This window comes from Rhinolophus sinicus, chromosome 3 (genome assembly GCF_057876585.1).
Source record: "Rhinolophus sinicus isolate RSI-liver-muscle chromosome 3, RSI-T2T, whole genome shotgun sequence".
Lineage (NCBI taxonomy): Eukaryota > Metazoa > Chordata > Mammalia > Chiroptera > Rhinolophidae > Rhinolophus > Rhinolophus sinicus.
This window is the reverse complement of record NC_142503.1, coordinates 165,987,638-166,013,963: the sequence shown is the minus strand read 5'-3', so window position 1 is coordinate 166,013,963 and position 26,326 is coordinate 165,987,638. Positions and strand designations below refer to the sequence as shown.

General features: G+C 36.7%; 1 protein-coding gene across 2 annotated transcripts in view; it reads left to right on the top strand.

Moving 5' to 3' along the window:
- ARMH4 (armadillo like helical domain containing 4) overlaps window positions 1-26,326 on the top strand; it is a 98,395-nt gene that overhangs the window by 4,480 nt on the left and 67,589 nt on the right. For both annotated transcript variants that reach the window (XM_019725799.2, XM_074327429.2), the window contains exons 2-4: window positions 4,324-5,749; window positions 9,600-9,854; window positions 14,879-15,091. In XM_019725799.2, coding sequence (XP_019581358.2) covers window positions 4,381-5,749; window positions 9,600-9,854; window positions 14,879-15,091 — 1,837 coding nt within the window. In that variant the 5' untranslated portion in view covers window positions 4,324-4,380. The remainder of the gene's footprint in view (window positions 1-4,323; window positions 5,750-9,599; window positions 9,855-14,878; window positions 15,092-26,326) is intronic.

The window sequence follows — 26,326 nt, the reverse complement described above, 5'->3', positions numbered from 1 at the left end:
CAATTAAGAGGCAATTCAAATCATAACAATCCAATGAGGTGACAAGAAGAGACAATTCTAAGTGATGTTATGAGGAAAGGATCCATAGACGTTGTGAATCTAGAATGTGAAAGAGAGAAGAGTTCAAAATGACACCAAAGTGTAGATAAAGAAAGTGATGTGTTTCAGGTAGCATCCAAGTAACTTCCTGTAGACAATGAAAATCTGTTAGGTAGTTTTCTTCCTGAAAGCCCACACTAGCAATTTATGGTATTTGTGTTTATACTGAGAAAAGGAAACGATCAGGGAGATGGTCATCAGTGTTTTTTGGCATACTCTCCAGCCCTCCTGTGTCTTAAGTGCTCTTAGGGCAATGCTCACGTCCCTTATATGTTATACCTGGAACTCAATTTACTTTGAAAAAAGTAGCTTTGTTACTGCTGAGAATGTTTTAACATGCTGGTTCCCTTCTGTGTCTCCATTTGCGTAACACACCGAACAATAGCAATATACACTTTAATTGGAAAAATAGTGACCGAGTGTTTAAAAAAACACAAAACACTGATGATTAATTCTAGCAAGATGACGAAGGCTGTGTTTTTTTATGTTGTCTTTCATTTGTCTTTGAAACTGGCCAAATATGCCTAGACTTGACAAAGAAAGAGATTCTGGACTGTATCTATTTAAGATTGTCAAAGATAATGCTTGACAGAACAGCTTATCTGCCCACTGGTGGCAGAAATGCAGAAAATTGTTCCAAGGACTGCTGAGTCATTAGGATACCTTGATAGTGAATGATAGATAAAGTGCTACTGACTTGCTCTGAAAGGGATGCTTTTTAAGCTATTTGAAGCTGATATCCACTGTTAGTTAGTAATTTGGTTAGAATTTATTTATCTGAATTAATTTGCCCTGATGGACATAGTGAAGGGAAAGCAGCATCCAAACTCACAATGTGAAGGAAAAGTTAGAGAAAAATGTTCTTTTGTTTGTTTGTTAAATATTCTTATGATTGAATTAATTTAAGATAATTGAGACAGAGAATTGTAATAAGCAATGAAATCTCCTCGCTCTCTCCCTCCCCTGGTAAAGGGGGCTATGGACATCCATGTTTGTTCAGCCAATATTGACTAAGCATTTCTTCTGTGCCAGGCACTTGCCAGGGAGAGGATACAAAGTCGAGGAAAAAAAAAAACACGCCTTCAAAATATGATTGCAGATGGTTATTTAGGTTTAGAAATATTGTCATTGAATTGACAATGGTCAGTCTTTTCTGATATATTCTCTAATGTCACAATTCCCAGTGGGGGACACCAAGCTCATAGGAATGGCTCTGTGAACCTGTGCTGTGCTTTGAAAGATGAAGAAAGACCTGGAACTTGAAGGTCATCTAACAATTTATCTGAGTTTCAGACACGTTCCCTGCTGCCATTTCTACAGGCTGTCTTTTCTGCTTCTTTCAAGTTCACATGTCGTTTTGAATAGTGGGGAGATGGAGCATATGGTTGCAATACACAGATGTAGAATAGGCTAGCAGTTCATCCTAGCAGTTCATCCCCACTTTTTCTGTCATAATTAGATTTAGAAAGCAGGTGGCCAACACTTAATTACAGAAGGAAAGACTTTTAGAGCTGTGGCAGAATTCCCTTCACATAAAAATTCGAAAGCTCAAGATCTAGATGAAAATAAAACCTTGAAGGAAAGTTCTGTTTTGGAAAGGCAATTGGGGTTATATTGAATGTATCATTTGCCCCCTTTCCCAGATCTGATTTGATTATAAAATTCTCTTCTCGATCCACATGACTTCAGAATATATAAAAAATGCGAAGCATTTGTTCACTCATTTGGGTGCCTTGCCTGCTTGATGGCAAAATTATGGCAATATGAAAATATTTGTATTTTTATTTTACGTCCTGGAGATAAAATATAAAAATGGAATCATGGAGGTGGAAAGGATTTCAAAGATTATTTTAACTCTTCATTTTGTCATGGGAGAAACTGAGCAAACCATTTGCCCAGTATCTCATAGCAAGTTTTAACAGCAGTAAAACTAGAATTCAGGAATCACTTTTCTGAATGGCAGTCCATGTCCTTCTAAACTTTCCTGCCACTTATGATGGCTGTTCTTTTTTTTTTCCCCAGGTTTTTATCCAGAAATGTGGGATCATGTAGACTAAGCTGTTAAGCCACACCCTCATCTGGGATGTTTAGTAAGATTTCACTGAATGGGAAAAATATTTGTTCAGGAAAGGGCAGCTCTGAACAAATCAGAAGTGAACCAGAGCTCTATAGCTTTTACGTGTCTTCAACTACCTAGAGTTTCGTAGTTCAACTTGTCTACACAGGAATCCAAAGGTGTACAGTTGTCAACTGTGAGCACTCTTGCTTTATAGTTCTTATATATTATTGTTTTAAGGAAGGAAAATAGAGGTAGCAGCCAAATACTGTTACCAGGTCTGTTGCCTGGCTATGAGCTGGGATGCTTTATGGCTCATATAAAGTTTAGTGATAACTAAAGTCCAGAATGTTGACATGCCTCTACACATGCCATCCCCTCTTTGTTATATATCTTTCCCATATGCTCTCCTTTTAAACAATGCTAGCTACCTGTATGTAATTTACTATTTAAATAAAGTTGGTTCAAGCCCTTATCCTACATATGGGGAAATTTAGCATCCCTCTTACTGTCTCTGAGGATTCTTGGAGTGGGAGGCAGTGACTTATATTTCTCCTAGTGACCTCTGGCTTCGATTTTCTTCCGCTGCTCAATTTATGATCTTTGATATGCTGTTTCTTTTCTGCACATGGCACCATGGCACCTCATGACATCAGCCCATTCCTGTATTTTCCCAAAGTGCTGGGATTGAAGATTTCTGTGTAACAAATTACCTCGAAACTTGGTGGCAGTAAATGTTCATTATTTCATCCCATTTCTGTGCATTAGGAATTTGGAAGTAGGTTAGCTGGGTGGTGCTGGCTCCAGTTCTCTCAAGAAGCTGTGGTCAAGAGGTCAGCCAGGGCTGTAGTCATCTGAAGGCTTGACTGGGGCTGGAGGATCTGCTTTCAAGGTGATTCATTCATGTGGTGCTGCTGTTTTGGCAAGATGTTGCAGCTCCGAATCCATGGATTTCTTTTTCCTTGTGTAGAAAAATCCAGCCTTCTTTTTCTCTTTAGCCATCTAAGACTAAGGACTTGACTTTTTCTCTGTCTCAAAAGGATCTGTAAGACTAACTGGGATAACATGTGAAAGCTTTGCATTCCTTAAGGGGAGAAGGCCTTATGAAAATGTAAATTTTTATATTTTAAATGTACACATCACATGTTTAAACGAGACAGTTTAATGATTAGACATGAAAGAAAGAAAAAGTATAACTTATATAAAGAAAAGTTTTTTTATTTTCAAATTTTCATTCTTAGGTTTAATTTTCTAGAAAACCTGCAGCATGCAGCATCTGAGAAATTTCTGAGGATGGGAACAGAAAGGGCCCTACTCAGCAAAATAAATAAAAAGAACTAAAACCTTTAAGTCTGGGGTGAAATTTAGCCATTTAGATATAGTTTTAGTTGTAATGTGAGTGTGAGTAGTTTTTTAAAAAAATACAACGAATCTTAATCTTACAATAATGTGTATGCAGCAATGATTGCTAATTTAAAATGTGTTTGTGTTCTCTTAAAAAGTTTTTTCTTTTAATAAATATGCTTATTTACATTAACTCTTTTACCTTTTCTAATTCTTAAACTTTGAACATGAAGGTTTTGCCTACAATTGTTACAGTTGTTGCGAGAAAGAAATTATTTTAAAGACAAAATTTAATTGAAATCATTTATATATTTTAAAAACTCTTGAATGTAACTGGCATTCAGTATTTTATGATGACATTTAATAAGTGTTAAAACACTCTTAACAGGTTCTTTGAATGTAATGTAAGTAAATGTAAGATTTGCCTTCTGTATCCTTGACATGTTACCATTTCTGCAGTCATTTGACTAACATGATTAATAAAGGAATTTGGGGAGAATATTGCAAAGGTGATTTCAAGGGTAATTTATTTCAAGTAGGTATTTAAAAAATACGTAAAAAAAAGAAAGAAACAATGAACTAAGTACTTGAACTATGTGTACCTTTACTCTAGAGAGCGTCAAGTTAAATCAGCTGCAGAATTCAGCAGGGAAAAATGAACTGGGTTATCCATGTCTCAAAGGTACAAAGAAATAGAACAGTTCTCTCTCATGTACTATCTCTGAGCACGAAGTAAAGGAGATTATTTTACTTATGGTTTAATTTAAATGAGCTTATTTCCAAAATATATTTTTACGATAGTTTGATGCTTTATTTTTCTGCAGGACTCAATTACTGGAATTGTCAACGCTACCATTCTATGTATACATTTCTCTTCCACTATGAGAAGACCAATTGTACTGCACATTTGTCTGGCTTTCTGTTGCCTTCTACTTCTCAACTTTGCTACACAATGTCCGGCTTTCCCCAAAATGGAAAGAAGGGAGATAGCACTTGTTCATGAAAAAAGAGAGCAGTCTGAGAGGATGGATATAGATGACCTAGAGAATAACTCCGTTACTTCAAAGTGCACTCCTCAGCCAGTGGTCTCTGAAGATCCAGTGAGAGTGTTAGTGGCACCATCAGCAACGTCATTAAACAAAGTATTCCCTTTTAACAAAGAAACCCATTCTATAGGAGCTGGGCTCCCGGAATCTCATAGCCCTGGCATTGACACTGCTACTGAACCAGTGGTCCCCGCCGAGAAAGAAGTGTTTGGTTCCAGGCAGCCAGAGAGAACGTCTCCTGAAAGCCAGCTTTCCAAGGCCATGGTAACCAACCCTATCACTGCAATGCCTCTGAATATTGATGAGAAGGAGGAACCTGTCAGTAGTGCCAAAATTCATACCATTGTAGAAAGGACCACAGAAGCAACACAAGGTTTTCTGAATTATGTAGATAGTCAGTTGCTTATAACTGAAAGTCAGGAAGGAGTTAGTCTGGGACATTCACCTTCATCCTACGAGAATACTAAAAAAATACTAACCCCCAATCCAAGGACTGAGAAATCTGAAGCAGACACAGAACACAGGACAATGTCTTCTCCTGCTGCTGAGCCTACAGCAGGCACTGCCCCTGGAAGCCTCATGCCTGAGATGAAGAAACCTTCGCAGATGACAGCTGATGATACCCAGGCTACTGCCACCAAGAACATGCTTGCAACTTCCGAGTACACCCTGAGTGTTGAGCCAGAAACTGACAGCCTGCTGAGAGCCCCAGAAGTCGCAGTGAGTGTCGTCGGCACAGCTGTCCCAGCTGCTGCTGTTATGAGCGATGAGTGGGATGACACCAAATTAGAGCGTGTAAGCCAGATAAAGACCCCAAAGCATGGAAACAATGCAGAGACTGGAATGGAGACGTCTCAGACAGCCCAAGTGACAGATAATGGCATGGAGGGTATGGAAGGGGGCGAACCTTTGACAGAGGCCGCACATATGGCTCTGGAGCTGCCTGAAGGGCAAACACGCACGGGGACAGCTCTGCCAATAGCACTTGGGGATGAGAGATCATCAGCTGTCACTGAGCAAAGTTCCTTTTCTCCCACAAGTATGATAGAAGATATGAAAGTCTCTGTTGTAAACCTGTTCCAAAACACGGCAGACTTCATAGAATCCACCAAGGAAAACAATGCCATGTTTTACTTAGAGCCCACTGTTTCCATCTCACAAGATGAGTCTGAAGCTTATCAACTCCTGGGAAATACATTTAAAGGTAAAAGCAAGCAAGAAAAACAAGCTGTGTTTAATTTGGAATGTTTTAAGTTGGTTTTACTGTGTGTTTTTTAATTGAGATATAATTGATGTATAACATTGTATCAGTTTTAAGTGTTGTTTTATTTTTTGAAAGTGACAATTTAAAAATAAATTATCTAAGTTTTAATGAAAAGCAAAGTAAACAAATAAAAATATATTTTATATAAAAATTGCATCCAAATATAACTGCTGCATATAGACCAGTGATATGCAACTGGAAGCAATTTGTCCCCACCCCCACCATTTGGCAATTTTTGGAGACATTTTCAGTTGTCATGGCAGAAGGGTGCTACTGGCTACTGGCATCCCGTGGGCAGAGGCCAAGGATGCTGCTAAACACCCCACAATGCACAGGACAGCCCCCCCAACAACGAAGCTTTACCTGAGCCAAAATGTCAATAGTGCTGAGAAACCCTGATACAGACTAATATTTTTCAAGTATTTCATTATGAAAATCTACATATATAGGAAAATGTGAAAGAATTAGCTATTACTGTAGGTTTAAGTGGTATAATAATATTAGATACTTATTTACACATTATTGTAAAAAAAATACTCACACCTCTGATATTTCTTACTAAAAAGCTTTAGGTAAATATTTATCTGATAGTGTTAACCATGCGAGTTCTTTGACTTTGTTTCCCCAAAAAGAAATTTACCTAGAAATGGGGGGGCGGGGAACCAATACAGAGAAATCTCTTCTGCTGGCTTGATTCTGCACTTTCTGCTTCCTCTTGGCCTTTACCTCTGTAAATGTTATGAGCTGACAGGACTTACATTTGTTGCTGATGGATAATGTTTGTCTTTAATTATGTGCAGTTGGTCAGATAACAGCATGGGGAAGGAAAGACTTAGTGTAACGTGCATATGCTCATTCCAAATTGTTTTGGAATATGTACAGCTTGTTACTTCAGCCAAGTAGGCTAATTAATGGAAAATATCAAATTAGGAATATCTTTTATAAAGTGTTATCAAGATTGAATTAACACGATAGAAGATTGAATTTTACATGTCCAATTCATTTTTTAAAGACTGGAAGACCTAGTAATGTAAGTTTTCATAGAAGCTTCCAGAAAATGTTTTGTAAGTTGGTTTTGAAATTCCATTAAGAGAATGGGGTTCACAGGACCATGAAGGTATTAGATATGACGGAATAAAAGTTACTTCAATTTTCCATAGCGCTTTCAGATATTCCTAGAGCATTAAGTCAGATAGTTCTAGCTTATTCATTGCACAATAGAGTCCGTGATTTTTATGTACTAGACTTGCATTAGCGTCTATTAATACAGCCTAAAAAGTAAAATGAATTTGGTAATTGTCTGATTGTTATTTTGATTATTGAATATGCACCTTACTTAGTCAAAATTGCCTCACTTAAGTACAGTCTTTAAAAAGGCAACTTTTTTTTATTTCCAGAACATAGCACAATATCTGGCAAATAGTAGGTACTCAGTAAATACCGATTCATGGATGAGTAAATGCAGATAGAGAATTATTCAGACTGCAATTATCCAATTTGTCTGCATTTTCCCAATTAATCAAACAGCTTCTCAATGTTCTTCATAGAGAGGGGAACAATCAATCCCTTGCATGTTAATTTTTTTTTGTCCCATAGAGTTAAAAATAATGTGAAAAATTGAGATTATTGACAGCAGTATTTAGAGTTGGCTATTTTAGAATAGCCAAAAAGCTTTCCTATCCGTTTTCTGGTGGTTATACATATTTTTCAGAAGTAAACAACTCAAATGGCAATCATTTTAGGGCCCAGAGACTACTTAGGACATTATCTTCTTTGGGATATGCGATGATTTCTTGGTGTTTTGGGGTATCATGAACAGATGAGTATCCTGAGATTATAGTCAGTCCTCTGATTTAGTTTATTACTTAGCTGGTTCAGTTGAAGATCAGGTTTTAAAAGTAATCTATAATAATTATCACATTAGTTTTTTTCTCTGCAGGAAGTAGAAAGATGTGGAGAAATTTTGAACGTTATTTAAAAAATTCTCATTAATATTTCTATTCTTACTCTTCTTTCTGTAACAGCAGTAACTTACTCAAAGTACTATGCCATTTTGATATTTCTTGCTAGTTTATGAAGCTATGACCATAGACTGCATGTTTATTTTTACATATTTGTTCTCAAAAGTGTTCATGCTTTCAAAAATGAGGGCAACATGGAGAATGTATACTGCTTAAAATGATAAAACTATACATTGTCATCTTTTTATGGCAACATCATTGTCCTAAGTGCTGGAGATACAAAAGGGCAATGAATCATGGCTCTCAGGGGATTTACAATCTTGTTGGAGAAAGAAAAACTTAAACAATGGTACAAAGAGCACATATGAAGGCCACGTAAAAACCTTACTCTAACTCACATTGTGCTATAACCAGGTATCTCAATCCATCAAATGTAAAAATCTCTTCAATTCAAAAGAAAAAATAGTCCAAACTGAATGGAGACCAAAAAAAAAAGGAACTGCTTATCTTGAAAAAATGTACAAACACTATTTTAAAGAAAATAAATCATTTCCAAGGAAAAATATTTTTAAGTAATAGGAAGTATCAAGAAATCATTAATAACACCTTTGAGAAAATCTTTTCAGTTGCCCCTAGAATTGCATTTTTTCATTGTATAACTTACTGACTTGCTAATATGCTATGTATCTGGAATTTGTATTTAAAAAAGAGAGAGATAATAGAGCCTTCTACAAATTAAGTTTTAATAGTTGCTCAGGATTTGAAATTTCCATCGTAGTTCCTCCCTAAGAATGGGGCAAATATTGACCTTTATATATAGTCTTTAATAATTTATTTGAGTGTATTATAATGTAAAGAAAGTGGACCTATGATAAATACGTCATCAATATCTCAAAACTTCTTTATCTATTCATGCGTTGACAGGCATAGTTAGCACAGTGGTTAAGAGCACTAATTATGTAACCTGAGGAAGTTTCCTTACTTCTCTAAACCTAAGTTGTTTGTAAAATGAGTAATAATAGCTGGTATTATTAGCTACTTACCAAGTACTAGGCATGTACCAAGTGTTTCACATGTGTTATTTAATTTAATCTTTGTAACAACTCTGTGAGACAGATCTGTTATTTCCATTTTCTAGCTGAGGAAATTCACGGCCCAGAGATGTTAAATAATTTGTTCAAGGTCACACAGCTAGTACTAGGTGGCTGAGTCAGAATTCAGACCTAGCCAAATTGGCTTTAGAGCCTGCATTCTTAACCACTATGATATATGTCTTCCATGGAACAATATTAGTACCACCTTCCCTTAGTATATGTGGGAGGATAAGATAATGCCCACCATGCATTTAACAGTTTGTGTGTTTGTCATATAATAGAAACTCAGTAAACATTAGTTATTGGAATTATTCCTTTCGTTCAAAATGCTGACTTTCCTTTCCCCTTCAAAAATGTAAATGTGGAAATTAATATACATGGATGCTTCGGAGACTTTTAAAGTGTAAACTTAGTTCTGTATAATTTGTTTCTCAACCAACTGCTTATGTTGATGTTCATAAAAGGGAGCTCAGCTGCTGGTTTTCTTATTTTGTTTAAGATTTTATGTTTTGTACATTAACTTCTTTATCTCTGTCTTGGATTAATTCACTACTCCTGAGAGCAGAAACATGGAGAACATTTATTTACTGGTGTTTTGTTTCTGAGCGATCCCTTTGCCTTCCCATTCTCTGAAATAGCTATCTGATTTTTCTTTTCCATTTATTAATTACATAGTGACTTTTTTAGGTTTAGAGATTTGAACTATTTTAAAATGTTGTCTTCCCCTCTTTTAAGACATCATCACTCAAGAGATGACAACAGCTGTTCAGGAAGCAGAAGCCACTTTATCATTGGTGACACAAGAGCAGCTGGTTTCTACCCTCGAAGTTACCAGAGAAAGTGGTGAGACTGAGGAAGGAAAAGAGCCCCCCTCTGCCAAATCTGTTGGTCCCGGGGTTACTCAGCTGTTGAGAAGATGGGAGCCTCTGGCCACTACAGTTTCAACGACAGCTGTGCCTCTGTCTTTCGACGTTACTCCCACAATGGAAGGTCTGTAAGGGAGGGAATTGGACTCAGTGTTCTGGGGGTGTATCTTTTCTGGGAGTCGATAAGCAATAGAATGAGTGAGGCAGATGTCCCTGTCACCAGGGTACCACACGACTCAGCTGGAGAGTAAACAGGAAAGGTAGGTGAACTCTTGTTTGGACAGATGCCACCTAAAAGAACGAGGGGTTTGTTCCGAAGAAAAATCTCCAGGTCACTCATCTCTGGGGCCCCAGACAGCCATACCTCACCTCCTCAGAACTCTCCCCTAGTCCAACAGCTCTGCCTGCGGGGAGTTCAGGGGGTGAGGTGAGAACACCAAGGACCTGGGCTTGAATCCCTGCTTTGGCCCTCACGAGTGTTGTGGCCTCAAGCGAGTTTCTTAATGTCTCCAACCCTTAGTTCGTTTATCTCTGAATAATGCCTACCTATCATATAGTTTAATTTAATGCTTTGAAATAACATATTCAAAGTGCTTTTTACATGGGAGGCCCTCAAATGCTCTGATATCTTAAGGACAGTGAAGTTTTCAAATCTGGGTGATCATCAGAATCACCTGGGAATTAAAAAAGTTATTATTTATTATTTTGGACCTCATGTGTCTACCTCATCATTGGTCTAAGTAAAGCACAGTTTTATTTATTACCTGAGTTATTTTGAACAATGTAATAAGTACCTTCTAATCCGACCCCCCATCCCAAACCCCTAGGCCTTGTCAATAACCTGTGTGTAACTCATGACCCTTCCCATCTCAACCCCTTCCTGGTGTGCGTCATTTCCTCGACTTCCTTTTCTTTTAGTTTTTTTTTTCTTTCTTTTAGTTTTATTGCATCTATATTTACTCTTAAAATTATACATTTAAAATTTTTGGTTGTTTTTAATTTTATAAAAACAGTATTGTCCTGTAGATAGCCTTTTTGGGACTAACTTTTTAAACTTAATATTCTATGGCTACAATTTACTTACTTGTAGCTCTTTTGTTTTGACTGTTTACAATATTCCATTATGAAACTGTATCATGGTTTATTCACCCAGTGTTCATCCAGTCTCTCCTAGCGATTTGCATTTGGTTCATTTCCAGGTTTGGCTACTGTGAACATTGCTGCCATGAGTATTCTTTTTCATATTCTCCACTGTACGTGCATGTAGAGGAGTTTCTCTTGGGTATATACCTAGGAACTGAATTGCTGGGCCATATGGTATATGAATGTTCAACTTCAGGAGCATTGCCCAACCATTTTCCAAAGTGGCTGCACCAATTTATACTCCTGACAATAATGTATATGAGACTCTGTGGATCCATATCCTGGGAACCCTTAAAAATATTTTCCCAGGCTTCATCACCAAGGAGGTTCTGATTTACTAAAATTGAACACGTGGAAAACATGATACTGACATTAAAAAAATTACCACAGGGGTCACGGAGAAGGAGGGGATGTCGGTTCGTGCAAGATCAGTGCTGCTGAGGAGAGTTGCATCAATAGCACCACCATGGCTCAACAGAAGAACTGTGAAGGCTATGTGGGATTTGCAAACCTCCCAAACCAAGTGTATAGAAAATCAGTGAAGAGAGGGTTTATATTCACACTTAGGGTTGTGGGTGAATCTAGACTGGGAAACTAACAGCTCTAAGTACCTTTCCTACTTAAAAAAAAAAAAAAAATTATTAAACAGATGACTGGTTTAATGCAAGAAAACATTTACTGTTGTATAATCATGTTCTGGTGGTTTGATTGTTTACAGGATATTCCAAAATAAAAGGACACTGAAAGGTTTTTATTGATGATTAATTGCCATAATATGATGCAAACTATGCTTCTTTATGATTATTATAATACAAAGGTTCCATTAAATGCAGCTTATACAATAATGTCATTTAGTCTCACATGGTTGACCATATTTTTTGACACTTCCATTGTTTAAAAATATACATGGAACATCAGAAGGAGAAATTAAAACAGCAATCCCATTTACAATTGCTCCAAAGACTATAAAATACCTGGGAATAAATTTAACCAAAGAAGGAAAAGATCTGTACTCAGAAAATTATAAGACACTGAAGAAAGAAATGAAAGAAGATACAAATAGATGGAGACACATACCATGTTCCTAGATAGGAAGAATTAATATAGTTAAAATGTCCATACTGCCTAAGGCAATATACATATTCAACGCAATTCCTATCAAACTACCAACGATGTTTTTCACAGAAATAGAACATATAATCCTAAAATTTATATGGGACCATAAAAGACCCCGGATAGCCTCAGCAATCTTGAGAAATAAGAACAAAGTGGGAGGTATAACAATACCTGACATCAAATTATACTACAAGGCTACAGTAATCAAAACAGCATGGTACTGGCATAAAAACAGACACATAGGTCAATGGAACAGAATAGAGAGTCCAGAAATAAATCCATGCCTATATGGCCATTTAATCTATGACAATGGGAGCTAGAATGTACAGTGGGGTAAAGACAGTCTATTCAATAAATGGTGCTGGGAAACCTGGACAGACACATGCAAAAAAAATGAAGCTGGACCACCTCCTTACACCATATACAAAAATAAACTCAAAATGGCTTAAAGATTTAAATGTAAGATCTGAAACCATAAAATTCCTAGAAGAAAATATAAGAAGAAACTTCACAGACATTACCAGGAGTAAGATTTTTACTGATGTATCCCCTCGCACGAGAGAAGTAAGAGAAAAAATAAACATGTGGGATTACATCAAACTACAAAGTTTTTTCACAGCAAAGGAAACCTTCAATAAAACAAAAAGAGATCCTACTGAATGGGAAAAGATATTTGCCAATGATACATCTGATAAGGGGTTAATATCACAAATTTATAAAAACTCACTCAACTCAACTCCAAAAATACAAACAACCCAATTAAAAAATGGGCAGAGGACATGAAGAGACATTTTTCTAAAAAAGATATACAGATGGCAAACAGACATGAAGAAATGCTCAACCTCACTAACCATCAGAGAAATGCAAATAAAAACCACAATGAGATACCACCTCATCCCAGTCAAAATGGCTATCATCAATAAATCAACAAACAACAAGTGCTGGCGCAGATGTGGAGAAAAGGGAATGCTTGTGCACTGTTGGTGGGATTGCAGATTGGTGCAGCCACTATGGAAAACAGTATGGAGGTATCTCAAAAATCTGAAAATGGAACTACCTTATGATCCAGCAATTCCACTCCTAGGTATCTATCCAGAGAAATCCAAAACTCCAATTCAAAAATCTTTATGCACTCCTATGTTTATTGCAGCACTATACACAATATCTAAGACATGGAAACAACCAAAATGCCCATTGGTAGATGACTGGATTAAGAAACTGTGGTACATTTATACAATGGAGTATTACGCAACCATAAAGAAGAAAGAAATCTTACCATTTGCAACAACATGGATGGTCTTAGAGAACATTATGTTAAGTGAAGTAAGTCAGACAGAGAAAGACAAATACCATATGATCTCACTTATGTGTGGAATCTAAAGAAAAGAATAAGTGAATGAACTAATCAGAAACAGTTTTGGAGACATAGAGGAAAAACTGAGGGTTGCTAGATGGGCGGGAGGGTGGGGATAAGGGGGAAGGTGAGGGGATTAGAAAACAGTCGGTAACCACAAGATGGCCACGGGATTTTGAAAATTAATTTGGGGAACGTAATCAATAATGTTGTAAAGATTTTGTAGGGTATCCGATGGACACGTGTCCCATTTGAGAGACCATCTCAGGGATGATGTAGATGCCTGATCTCTGCACTGTACACCTGAAGCTGAACAATAATGAATTCCAACTATAATTTTATATATAATATATGTATATATATGTATGTATATACTTACAAGAAGCGGAGTACAGCATTAGGAATAGAGACAGAGGAAATGTAATGGCTCAGTGTGATGTCAGAGGGGTAGTGGGTGGGGGGTGGGGGGTTCACACAGTGTGAGGGATATAAATGATAAACGTCTAAGTATTAAAATATATATATATATACATGGAAAAAAACCCCTATATGCTTATAATGCACCTACAGCTTTTTCATAACAGCCTTTTTCTGGTTTGTTTGTTTTGGATTCTTTAAATATTATTCTTATTTAGTGCCCTCTTTAGCCAGAATCTCATTACTACTTCATTTTTGTAATAACATTAAATTCAGGTATTTTCCATATATTGGCCCTATTAAAATAGAACACAGTATCTTTCATATGGTAGGAACCAACAAGGAAACTTTCCTTTAATTCCCTTTTTACACTTTATGGTAAGTAGCAAGGGGAAGAATGCATTTATAGATCATTTCTAGGAAAAATTGTGAAGCTAATGACCAACCTATTTCTACCTATGTGCAGTCTCTTTATTTTACTAGAAATGGGAACCATGGGCTCTTGAAAAGAAAAAAAAAAAATCAGCATTCTGCATTTAGGTGTATTCATATACGGCATTTCTATATTTTTTTGTTTGTATTGTAAAAAATTCACATAATACACAATGTTGTGATTTAAAAAAAATTACTGCAAGAGATTCTGATGATTGATCAGGCTTGGAAAATATTACTGTTTTTAGAATTTTTAGATTTGGGAATACCGGGGGCTTAATTTGGCTGCTTTGAAATGAGCATACTCCAGACACAGATCTGCACTCTTACTCTTTAACTTGATTTTTAAAAATAATCTTTGGCATGTAGTTTAGTATATTTTCGTTAAATTTTCCGTGTTTGGTAATAAATGATATAAAATCCTGCAAAGTCCAAAATATCGTCAATAGAATAAATGGGAGATTAAAATTTAAAAACAAAGTTCTGATTTAAGACAATATATTTTCCTGAAAGATAAAGTGTTTACCTTGGGTAGCTAGTCCCGGACTGATTCCATATAAGTGCTAAACTTACTGTATATAACATATTGGTTTCAGTATAATTTCTTGCTTAAGAAGTAAAAGCACATGTGTACATTTCCCATAATGGTCATCTTTGGGTCAAGTCCTGTCTCTTGTGTTTGGCAGACCCAACGGATGCAGTCACAGGGCCAAATGAGGCGTTGTTCACACCAGTTTTGGGCTCTCCTGTGACACCCCCTGGAATAATGGAGGAGGCCTCCAGCATTTTCCCAGCACTTCCTGATTCTGAGGCAACCTCGGAGAGAAGAACCGTTGTTCCATCCATTAGCCGTGTGAATACAGCTGCCTCATATGGCCTGGACCAACTCGAATCTGAAGGTACCCATGCTTTGAAGGGAATCTTTCGTAGGACTGATTGAGTGAGTCACTGAGCATAAATGTTGTTTTTAATAAAAGATTAAGAAGTGGATACAATCTGCAGTGTAGATCAAGAGTCAGTGAACTACAGCCCTGCCAGATATGGCCTGCCATCTCTTTCTGTATGGCTTATAAGCTAAGAATGGTCTTTGCATTTTTAAATGATTGAAAGAAAAAACACCAAAAGAAGAATAATATTTTGTGTCATGGAAAAGTTATATGAAATTCAACTTTCAAGGTTCCTAAATAAAGTTGTATTGGAACACAGCCACACTTTTTCGTTTATGTAGTGTCTGTGGCTACTTTTATGCCAGAGCAGCAGAGTTCAGTAGTTGTGACAGGCACTAAATGCTCACAAAGCCTAAAATATTTACAATACGGCCTTTTGCTGAGAAAGCTTGCTGACCCCTGGTCTAGATCAGTTGTTCTCAACTACACTTGAACATTAGAATCGTCTCAGGAAGATTTTACAAAACCCTAATGCTTGAATCCTTCTCCTAGCAATTCTGATACAATTGGCCTGGGATGGGATCTGGCATCAACATTCTTTTAAAAGAGTTCAAAATGCAGACTGGGTTGAGAATACTGGTTTAAATGGAAAACTTGAGTTTCCTCACCACATTTTCTTGGATGAAAGTTTTAATGTGGATTATATTTTCACTTTACTGCTCTGGTTGTTCAAGTTGGATTATTCTCCCTCATTACCATCGCTGGGTTAGAATGTTTCACTATTTGGAGATAGGTTTCCTTACCTGTTAAGACAGAAATTCATGCCAAATTATACTTTCCAAAATATTGGCTTTGAACATGAAGAAAAAAACGTTTGGAGCACAACTGCCCAAACAGAAAGACTGGAAATATGACGAAAGGTCATTTAATTAATCAGCATTTTGGCAGGTGAACAGCTCCTTACTGGAGGTGCCACATGTCCAGAGATTTGTAGTGCTGAGTTTCTTAAATTAATCTGGAAAACAGGTAAGCTCGTGGGCACTAAATTGGCCATTGGTTTGATACAGTAAAGACATAGGATGCGACGTTATTTTATATTTTGTCTACTCTACAGTAGGGAGTGTGGTTCAGCCAGGTTTGCAGCACACTCTAGTGCAGGCTTGCAGGGTAACACTAGTTTTCTGATAGAGAAGCCTGACGTTTTAAGAGTAGTGTGGAGAATTCCGTAATAGAATGCAGGTTTAAGAAAGGGAACAAAGTGAAGTCAGAGGCTAATAGCTCTCGTATTCCACGTGAAGATAAAAATCATGTGACTTTGAGTTTAGTCTCTTATTAGCTGTCTGCTCTTCTTGATGCCATCTGGAAAAAGCTGGTTTCCCCCAAATTAATCTGAATTAGAGATGAAAGCTTTACCAAGTAGGGCTCAATTAAATCAGAGAAAAAAATTATACTTGTGAATAATCCATACTTGTGACACTGCACTAATATTCTAAATTTGGTAGATGATGGCATTTCATATTGAAATATGTCAGAATTTTCTTAACTTGCCTAAAGTGTTCTGGAGTTTTAGTTTTTTCTACACAATTCAATTTTAGCTGTTTTTTGAGAATGTATTTTGTCATTTTTTTAATCTAAATTATGATCCTTGTCAAGGTTTAGGAAAGGCATTTTTGGTTTGATAATATTCTTTTGGCTACGTTTTGGGGCTTAAGACAAGATTTTGAATGAGCACACCTTTTCTCCTAAGTAGCAGGGAGTACAATTTATGTTTAATTAGTATATGTTAATAATTTCACATTGTTAAACTTTTCATATGTTATTTCCATATCTTGCTTCCCACTTCTCCAGTGAGTGGGGTATTTTTCTCAATAGGAAATAGGCAACAGATCTGCCCTTATGAGACACCAGACACCATTATGGAAATTTCTGAATGTTATCTTTTAAAAGATAATTAACGACCCAAATGAGCCTAAAAATTGTATCTACTTGGCACCCTGTCTTGTCTCCTCCTTTATATCCTACAACATAATGACTAAAGGAGTGTATCAGTTACCTAGGGCTGCCATACCACAAACTGGATAGCTAAAAACAACAGATGTTTATTTGCTTGCAGTTTTGGAGCTTATAACTCTGAAATCAAGAGGTAGGTAAGCCCACGCTTCCTCCAAAACCTCTAGGGGAGTAATGTCCCTTGCCTCTTCCAGCTTCTGGTGGCCTCAGGCATTCCTTGGCTTGTGGCAGCGTCACTACAGTCTCTGCCTCCATCTTCACACGGTCATCTTCCCTCTCTGTCTCTGTGCCCAAATTTTTATGACACCAGCCATTGGGTTAATACTCACCCTCATAACTTTATGTTAACCTGTTTACATCTGCCAATACCCTATTTCTAAATAAGTTTACATTCACAAGTACCATGGGTTGGGGTTTGGATATATTATTGTTTGGGGGGAGGGGGACACAATTCAACACATAACAGAGGTCTGCTTCTGAGTTTTCCAGCTGGCTCTGAAGGCAGATGTGCTCTGTCTATGGAACACCCACTTGAGAGATGTGCATTGGTAGATGGGGAAAAATTTGGGTGTGTTCTACCCTTAGTCACTGAAGAAAGCCTGCTTCTATAAGTGCATACTGGCCTATGCCTATTTCAGTAAGTCTTTTACCTGGTCAGCAAAAATGCACTTTGATTTTTGAAGGAATATGGTTTATCTGTCATTTTGTCTGATACACTTTACTCCTCTGTATGTTTTTTTGGGGGAATAAATGTTTTCAGGATGATAAAAAATTCATTATGTTTATCTCAGGCACAACTCTACTAAGGCTGTATTCAGCGTCTTTGAAATATAAACATGACAAAAGTGTCCTAATTTTTTATTCAAAATAGGATAATGGCAAATTACAAATATATAACTACATAAACTAATTTTTGGACATGCTCTCTGTAGAGGTTGATACCCTTTTTTTGTTGAATATTAATGTCTTCCTCTGCTCCAAAATGATAACGTAAAATTTCTGATTACTTAATGAAAACTTACTTGGAATTTTTTTCATTAGGGTTAATTGATATAAGTATAAAAATATTTTAGTACTTATATCAACTGGACTAGGACTTTCAATCTTTCTTACTTAAAGAAGTTCTGCTTTCTGCATGTTAGAAATCCAAATGAGGATATTTACTCTAAATAAATCAAACTTATTTGAGCCTTTCCTGTATTCCACAGAAGATGGAAATTCATCTGTGCTGTAACATTTTAACAGTAATTCTGTAGGGTAGAAGGTTATTACTTCGACAATACAATATTCAGGGGAAAATTTATTGTGGGTCTTTTTGTACCAGGTTTCTACGAACATGTGTGAGACAAGAGTACAAAAGCAAAGATTTCTCAGATTTTGTGATTCAGGTTTTCGTAATGCTTCCTTACACCCCCAGCACTTCCTCCCTTAATGTTTGGAAGTCAGGATCCGGGCCTTCCAGCTAGTGGGACATGGGAAAGCACTTGGTGGTCACCAAACAGACTTGAGAACACGCTGAGTTTGCTTGGACTCTCCCAAGATGCCTGGGTTAGCTTATCGCTCTTCTGGAATAGAAGAAGAAATACCAGTGTCCCTGGTTTAAAGAAGGTGAATTCTTGATCTGACTGGTCCTATTTAACATCTTTCTGAGTCCTGGTGCTGGTACAATTCTATTTCCTCATCTGTTTCAAAAGGCCCATTTATTATAGGGTTTATGGAACAAACTCAGTAGTTGACTGGCTGGACCTTTTAAAAACATATAATTTATGTTATATGTAAACATAGAACATATAAACGTTTTAATATAGAAAGGTATTTTAAATTCTTAGTAGCCAACAGAAAAGTCACATTTAACTTTTTTTAATATTTTGGTTTTTAAAAACATAAGACCAAATATATCGTTTACCTTTAGTTGTTTTTTTTTTCTTTTCTGATAGTGTTTTTCCAAGACCATTTTGGCTATCCTTATATTTAAGTCTTTAATAATTGCATTTTTGACATCCCAGCCAGGCAGCACACATAGGGCAGAAAGCTGTCATTATTCTGTCATTTGTTTTTTCAACTCTTTCGTGACATCTGTTTTTTTTGTTTTTATGTGTGTGCATGTGTGTGTGCATCTGTGTGTGTATGCATGTATGTATGCATGCATGTGTATATTTAATTTCATGGATGTTTACTACAGTCCTCCAAGAGCATTTCCAATATATATATGCAGTACCTCTTAATTTCCTTTGCTGAAGAGATATTAAGTTGGTGCAAAATTAATTGCGGTTTAAAAGGTTAAAAACACTAATAATTGCAAAAACTGCAATTACTTTTGCACCAACCTAATAGTAATGTTAGCTTTCCTTTCTTATCTGGAATTCTCAATTCTGTCTCTGTCCTAGGGATTCTGTCTACTGATAACATAGGGATTTCAGGAGAAATTCTTATTTGAAAAGTATGCCTTTATTCAGATGACTGAATGATGTTTTTGGCAGTGTGGTGGCCTTGTGGTTGGTACTGAAGTCAAGATGCTTTGTCTGTTCGTTTTATTGGTCAATTAGAAATGAATTGGAAAATGCATTCTTTAAATGGCATGATGGAGAAGTGTTTTTCTTTAATAGCTCCTCTGAGGATACTTAAGAGCTCATGTAATTTTTATAAGAGAAATGTTTGCTCTTCACCTGCACTTTAATTCATAAAATCAATTTTGTTGGATCTTCCCAGTTATACTCATTTTCAGAGAGTATTTTAAACCATTATTTTCTCAATTCTCATGGAACTTTTCAATTCAGAAGGCACCTAGAAGGGATGAATGAAAAGGAACATTCAAAAATCTCACGTCGAGCCCCTATTTATGAAACCAAGTTTATGTGATTTTCCTCTGGATGCTGCTATCTATGTAGAATATAATAGTAAAGATCAAGTAGAGTGTGGTAAACTTATCACTGTGACTTGTGACGCTGTAGTATGAGCTTAAGGATGTTCACTCTAATTTTGTTAAGAATGGGCACAAGTTTTGGCCTTTGTTCTTGGAAATACTTTGCATTTCATTTTGTCTTAATAGCAGAGCCACTAAAATCACATGCAAAGTGGGGAGATGCGGGAAAGAGTATTCAATGGAATATGCCCATTGGTTAATTTTAGTGATTAAATACTGGATCCATCCCTCACCCCATTCTGGAAAAACAATGAGAATTTAATAAAAAGAATACCTGTACATTTATAATTCTGTTAACATTAACACATGAAGCATCTAATAGTCCTACCAAATGTGTTAATTTTCATCTTTGTATCATTTTCAAGTATATTACATGGCAGGTTATGAAACAGAATTGCTGGTGATTTCAGTTATCGATTCCCTTTTATGGTAAGACACTTATTGTCTTGTCCTGAAATCATCATTCTTTCTCTGGCATTTTATTTATTTATTCATTTATTTATTTAGCTTTTTTAAATGGAGGGAGCCATTTTAAATGCTTTCAACTGGACGTTTAACAAAATCGGTTGATCAAATCTGTGGCATTTATGATAGATCTCTGTTCTTAAGTACCTGTATTCTCTGTAGTAATGTGCAGTAAATGGCTTAGCACTTAGAGTGGTCACCACATGTTTGCTACTAATGCTCACCCACCCGTGGTATTTTAAAAATTTTTTAAATCAATATTGTGTGTATTATCATAAAGCTCTGCTGATAAATTCTGCTGTTGAAGAAAGATAACTGAAATCACTCTAAGTTTCCCAGTATGCTTTCTTATCATAAGGAATGAATTTATTGGTATAATCACCAAAAGTAAACATTGTTCTAGAATTGATTCTTCCCATCCTTTTTTTTTTTTTTCCCCCCCTTTCTTGCCCAGCACCAGAAAGTTAGCACTGCTTACTAAGTTCGGCCTTGGACACTCGTGAAATTTTACATAATGGCTCATGGTTGCAAAAGGACTTAGCTTTGTATATACTTAAGAGGTTTTATTTGTTCATTCAGTTATGTGTGCATTTAATAAACATTTGGTGATTCAGATAATGCAAAGAAGAAATGGGAGTAGATCTTGCTCTTTAGGGAGCATAAATTTTAGTAGAAGAGTTAAGACAGATACATTAATAACAAAAATGCAAGGTAGAAGGTGGGAAACTATCACACACAAAAAAAATACAGGAAAAAGACTTGGAGATTTAGAAGAGAGAGCTTAGCCCCGGCTTGGAGAAACAAGGAATTGATATTCATACTTGTGAGTCTTCTGTGTGTGTGGGTATGTGTGTGTGTGTGGGGGTGGTGTTTATGTATATAGATCTGTATATATATGTATATTCATTGTTCTATTGATACTTATAAAGAGATAAGTGGTGACAAATCCAAAAATATTGGAAGTATTCTAAAGGTTGGTGAGTAGAAACCACACACACCGCACTAGTACTGTTATTTTATAGACATGTTTTTCTAATTTAGCTTATTGTTTAGATGAATTATTTCTTAAGGATAGTATTAAATAACAGAAATGACTGTTTTTCAATGTAGAAGAGGCAACCAGGTGCCCAGCCTTGGGCTAACAAATACTTCCTTTATAGGAAACTGCACCATTTCTCTTGTGGAATGTTCAGAACCTCAGGCAAAAAGATTTGTTCTGAGTGATTCATCTGGACTCATATTTCAGGGTTGAGAACCCCTGTGAGAACTGATCCAAAGAGGGGTTTTCATGTGTGATGGTTTTTAATGCAGCTGGTGAAGCAAACACATAGCTTGAAACTATTACTACGTCATGGGCTGTGGAGATTTCAAAGGCATTTTAGATGTTTGCAGAAAATTAAGGCTTTTTCTAAGACATGGTTATTCAATATGAGGATGGATATAACTCTCCTTTTACTGCTGTGAACATGAGAATTTTATTGCATTGGCGTATAAACAATTACAAACCTTAACAATGTATGAAATAATGTCAGGATATTATCAATTGCACTATCAGGCTGATCATGACCATGAAGTTGTTTTGGCATCAGGCTACATCTTAACATGTAAATGCCTACATATCCCCAAAGGAATAGACTAGAAGAAAAACTGAATGCATCAATTTGAATGGCCTTATAAGATTTTTTAAATGTTCACACTGGGAAACATTAAGTTTGTCCTGAAAGATTTACACTGATTCTGCCTGCATTTACCAATGCCTTTTCTTCTTCAAACATTCTACCTCCTTCCACATTGTTCGATGCCTCCAGACAAAATATTCTACAGAGATTTCTTTTATACAAACAGTATAAAGAACTTCCAAGGTTTTATTATGAGAAAGAGATTCTCCAGGTAGGCAGGGGCCTGACTCTGCTTCTTCTGGATTTTCTCAAGGTATCTGCTTCGCATGCTCTCTGAGTCCCATTTCCTATTAAAATGCTAGCTTAAGCACTTGTTTCTGCTGATATTAGTAGAAAATTTAAAAATACTTGGCTCAAACTTAAGGGAACACAAAGCAATTACATCAAGAAAATAAAAGAAACATGAAATGAATTAAGCTCACAAGGTAAAAATCCCTCTCTGATCTTACCTTAGCGAACAAGCTCCCAGGGCTCCGAGGCCCTGACCATTCCATGCTCTGAGATGGTTGCTTATATTCTAGACCCAAAGCACTGGAACAGTTTTTTCAGGCACCTTGCCAGGCTTTCTGGCTTCTCAACTCTTGGCTTGTTTCCAGTGCAGAGGGTAACTTATTTTCTCCTCTCCATTCCTGCTCCCACACAGAAGAGCCAAGATCAAGATGTAAATTTCCACCAGGGTCCCCCACTGAGTAGGGAACGCCCAACCCCACAAACATAATTTCCATCCTAAATTCCCAGTTGAAGGACATACCTTCAATCTCTAGGCAATTGACAGCCAGACGACTGTCATGATTGGTACTATGTTCATTCCACCTTTCATAGTAAATCCCATCTCTGTTACAAGTGTGGCACGATTCATGTCTAGGTAGTATACTGTTCTCACCATACAAGAAATATACCTGTACTGTAATGGGATCATTCTGTCACATTCTATAGCAAATAACACTCAGAGCTATGCTACTCCATGAACAGAGGGCTATGCAGTTAAAGTTAAAAGAGGTGCGAAGGAGAAACAGAAACATTTCAGCTCAAACTCATCCTCCTTTATGAAGCCTCTCAGGCCACCCAGCCCACGTTGATGGGCAGTATAGGTTAGTGGAAAAATAGCTCTAGTTCTGGTCTCTAGTGGACACACCTGACTTTAAGTATTAGCTCCATCAGGAATGAGCATTGTGATTTTGATCAAATTATGTAGTTTTTTTAGACTTCAGTTATTTCATCTGTGTAAAGCAGAGATATTGGTGTTCTTATCTCTTACTGTGAGAATAAGATGAGATCTTACATGCAGTAGATACATGCATGTCATGGGGTCAATGCATAATAAATGTGAATATTTTACATCATTTACCAATTAAAATTATATATCACTTACCATGCACTACTATTTATTAATTATTATAATGAAATAGTCATGTTCTCTCCATGCAGTCATGGGTTAGGGACCAGGTAGATAATGTAAATAAGCAAACAGGGAGGTGCCCAAGATAGTAGGAAATGGTGAACATGATACAATAGACAACACACACTCCTTCTGATCCTGACAGCTGCTGTTGATATTGCTGCCAGAAAAATGTGAGCTCAGTGATTCCGGATCTCAGAATTTTTCCAAGATAAGCTGAAAATTCTGATTTTATGTGAAATATTCTGATTTTTTTCTGTGTGTGTTGGGGGTCAGTTCAAGTGTTTGCCTATCCTATTTCATTTTTATGAATATGCACACCCCAAATGGATCTGTCTTCCCTGCCACTGACCATCAGTTTGTGCTCTCAGTTAAATTCTCCTTAAGGGCAGGGTCAGATCTTTCGGCCTTGTTGTGTCCACAGTGGCCTGTAGGTACTGGGCATTGGGTAAATGATGACCAGCAATGGAGTGCATCATTTTGGGACCATTACCTACGTAACTGATGTGCTTTCTACTTGACTTGCCCTGCTCGCTGTTGCTATTGTTTTTCATCTAGTGCCTATTATGGGCCCGAAGTTGAGCATTTTTTTATGTGAATGAACCAGGGGTTCCCAGTCACATTCTGCTAGAAATTCAGTGGAAATTTGATTAGATTTCTTGCATCCCATTATGGGGTTGAACGTTATTTCATTTCTTCTTGCTGGAATCCATACCAACACCTGCACTCAGTAAGGGAAGGAGAGGTCGGTAAACTTAAGTGATTCTTTAAACCCACTTTGGGAAGCCATAACAGGAGGGGGAAAAAGAAAGGAAAGGTGGGAGGAAGAAAAATCCTTCTTGGGCTTATTTTGTGCAAGGCACAGTGCCTGATGCTGGGTGGGGGTGGGGGTAGGGCACAGAGAAGAATAAGACAGGATCTCTGGTTTCAAGGAGCTAAATGCATACAGATCTGATAAAACCAACATGTTTCCACAAATTAATATGTAAACCTCATTTTGGATTAGTTGAGTCATGTTTTAAAATTTGAAGGGGAAATATACTTTTGTATGTATTTTTGAAAGATCGATAATCAACCTAACCAACCTGTAATTTATCTTTTGAGTATATGGCAAATTTTATATATAAGTTTTGTGTAAGTTTGCTTAAAGCAGATATTCTTTCAAGACTACTAAATTGTTGAAGACAAAGGTTTTATTCCAGATGTTTCAGAATTTATAGATACAATATTAGTATAGCTTTTATGTTTCTCTTTATAGTACCCTTGAGAAATAGAATATTATTGTTGTAGTCTTACTTTCCAGAGGGAAATACATAAAATGGGGTCATCTGAATCCAAGATGAGTTGTTCAATGAACAAGAGTTAGACTCTAGAACTTATAATTATTGTTCTAGGGCTGAATCTATTCAGATAACTCAATTTAATTTGGGGCTGGATTTATAGGAGATATTGGAGAACACCAATTATAAGGAATCAAGGCTGAGACGATATTATGTCATGACCAGTAAACGTAAAGGTAATTATGTTGACTGATGTTTTTCACTTGCTAACCATACATAGGAGATGATGTTAAGAGCAGAATCCTCTCATTTAAAGACAGTAATATTAAACAAAATAAGAAAATACTTAAATATCGATCTGAAACGTGGGTTGAATCCAAAACATTTTGCAACTGATGTTTGAAGTGGACAGATTATCTTGTCTCAAGATAATCTTGAGACATCTTGTCTTATTTTCTCATGTATATACCTTTTATTAGGTTGGTGCAAAAGTAATTGCGGTTTTTGCATTTCAACTTTTTTTCTTTAAATGAAGTCACTAGATACGAGATGAATTCTTTTTATTTTATTGGGAAAGGGGAACAGGACTATTGGGGAACAGTGTGTACTTCTCCAGGCCTTTTTTCCAAGTCAAGTTGTTGTCCTTTCAGTCTTAGTTGTGGAGGGCGCAGCTCAGCTCCAGGTCTAGTTGCCATTTTCTAGTTGCAGGGGGCGCAACCCACCATCCCGTGCGGGACTCGAGGAATTGAACCAGCAACCTTGTGGTTGAGAGCCCACTGGTTCATGTGGGAATCGAACCGGCACCCTTCAGAGTTAGGAGCATAGAGCTCTAACCACCTTAGCCACTGGGCCGGCCGGCATTTTAACGTTTTTTAAACCGCAATTACTTTTACACCGACCTAATAAATATTGTCAAGGTTAGAATGGAGGAAGTTTCTAATTATTATATGTACTACTGTAGAGTTATGGGAAGTTTGAACTTTAGTAAAAAGTTTTCAAGAAATTTTTATGGATTAATATAGGATGTTTAAAAAAAATCACTGTGAGGAGGCATTTTAAAAAAGAGAGAACTGAATAAATTAACAAATGTTCAAAGCAGAATATTTAATAAACAATCACATTTGTTATTTTATCTAGTTTAAAAATGCACCCCAGGTTACAGATGTTCTAATGAGTGTTTGAATTTTAAAGGGGAGTTTGAAAAGCCAATAAGAGGTCTTCTTATCAGCTTGTTGGCCCCACTTCAAATGTAGATGATACAGATGCTTTTGCAAAGCACATTATTTGGATTTCAGCTTCTGATGAAGACTCTCATGGATCGTGCCATAGCAAAATGACTAGATCTTGGGCAAAACATTTGCTTTAATGCATGAATGAGATTTCAAGTAGTCAGAAAAATCTCCAAGGATTGTGCTTTTTAAGCTTGACTCATCCCAAATGTGAGCCCAAGGAGTGAACTGTAAGGAGTAAGCAAACTGGAGAGCTAAAGGT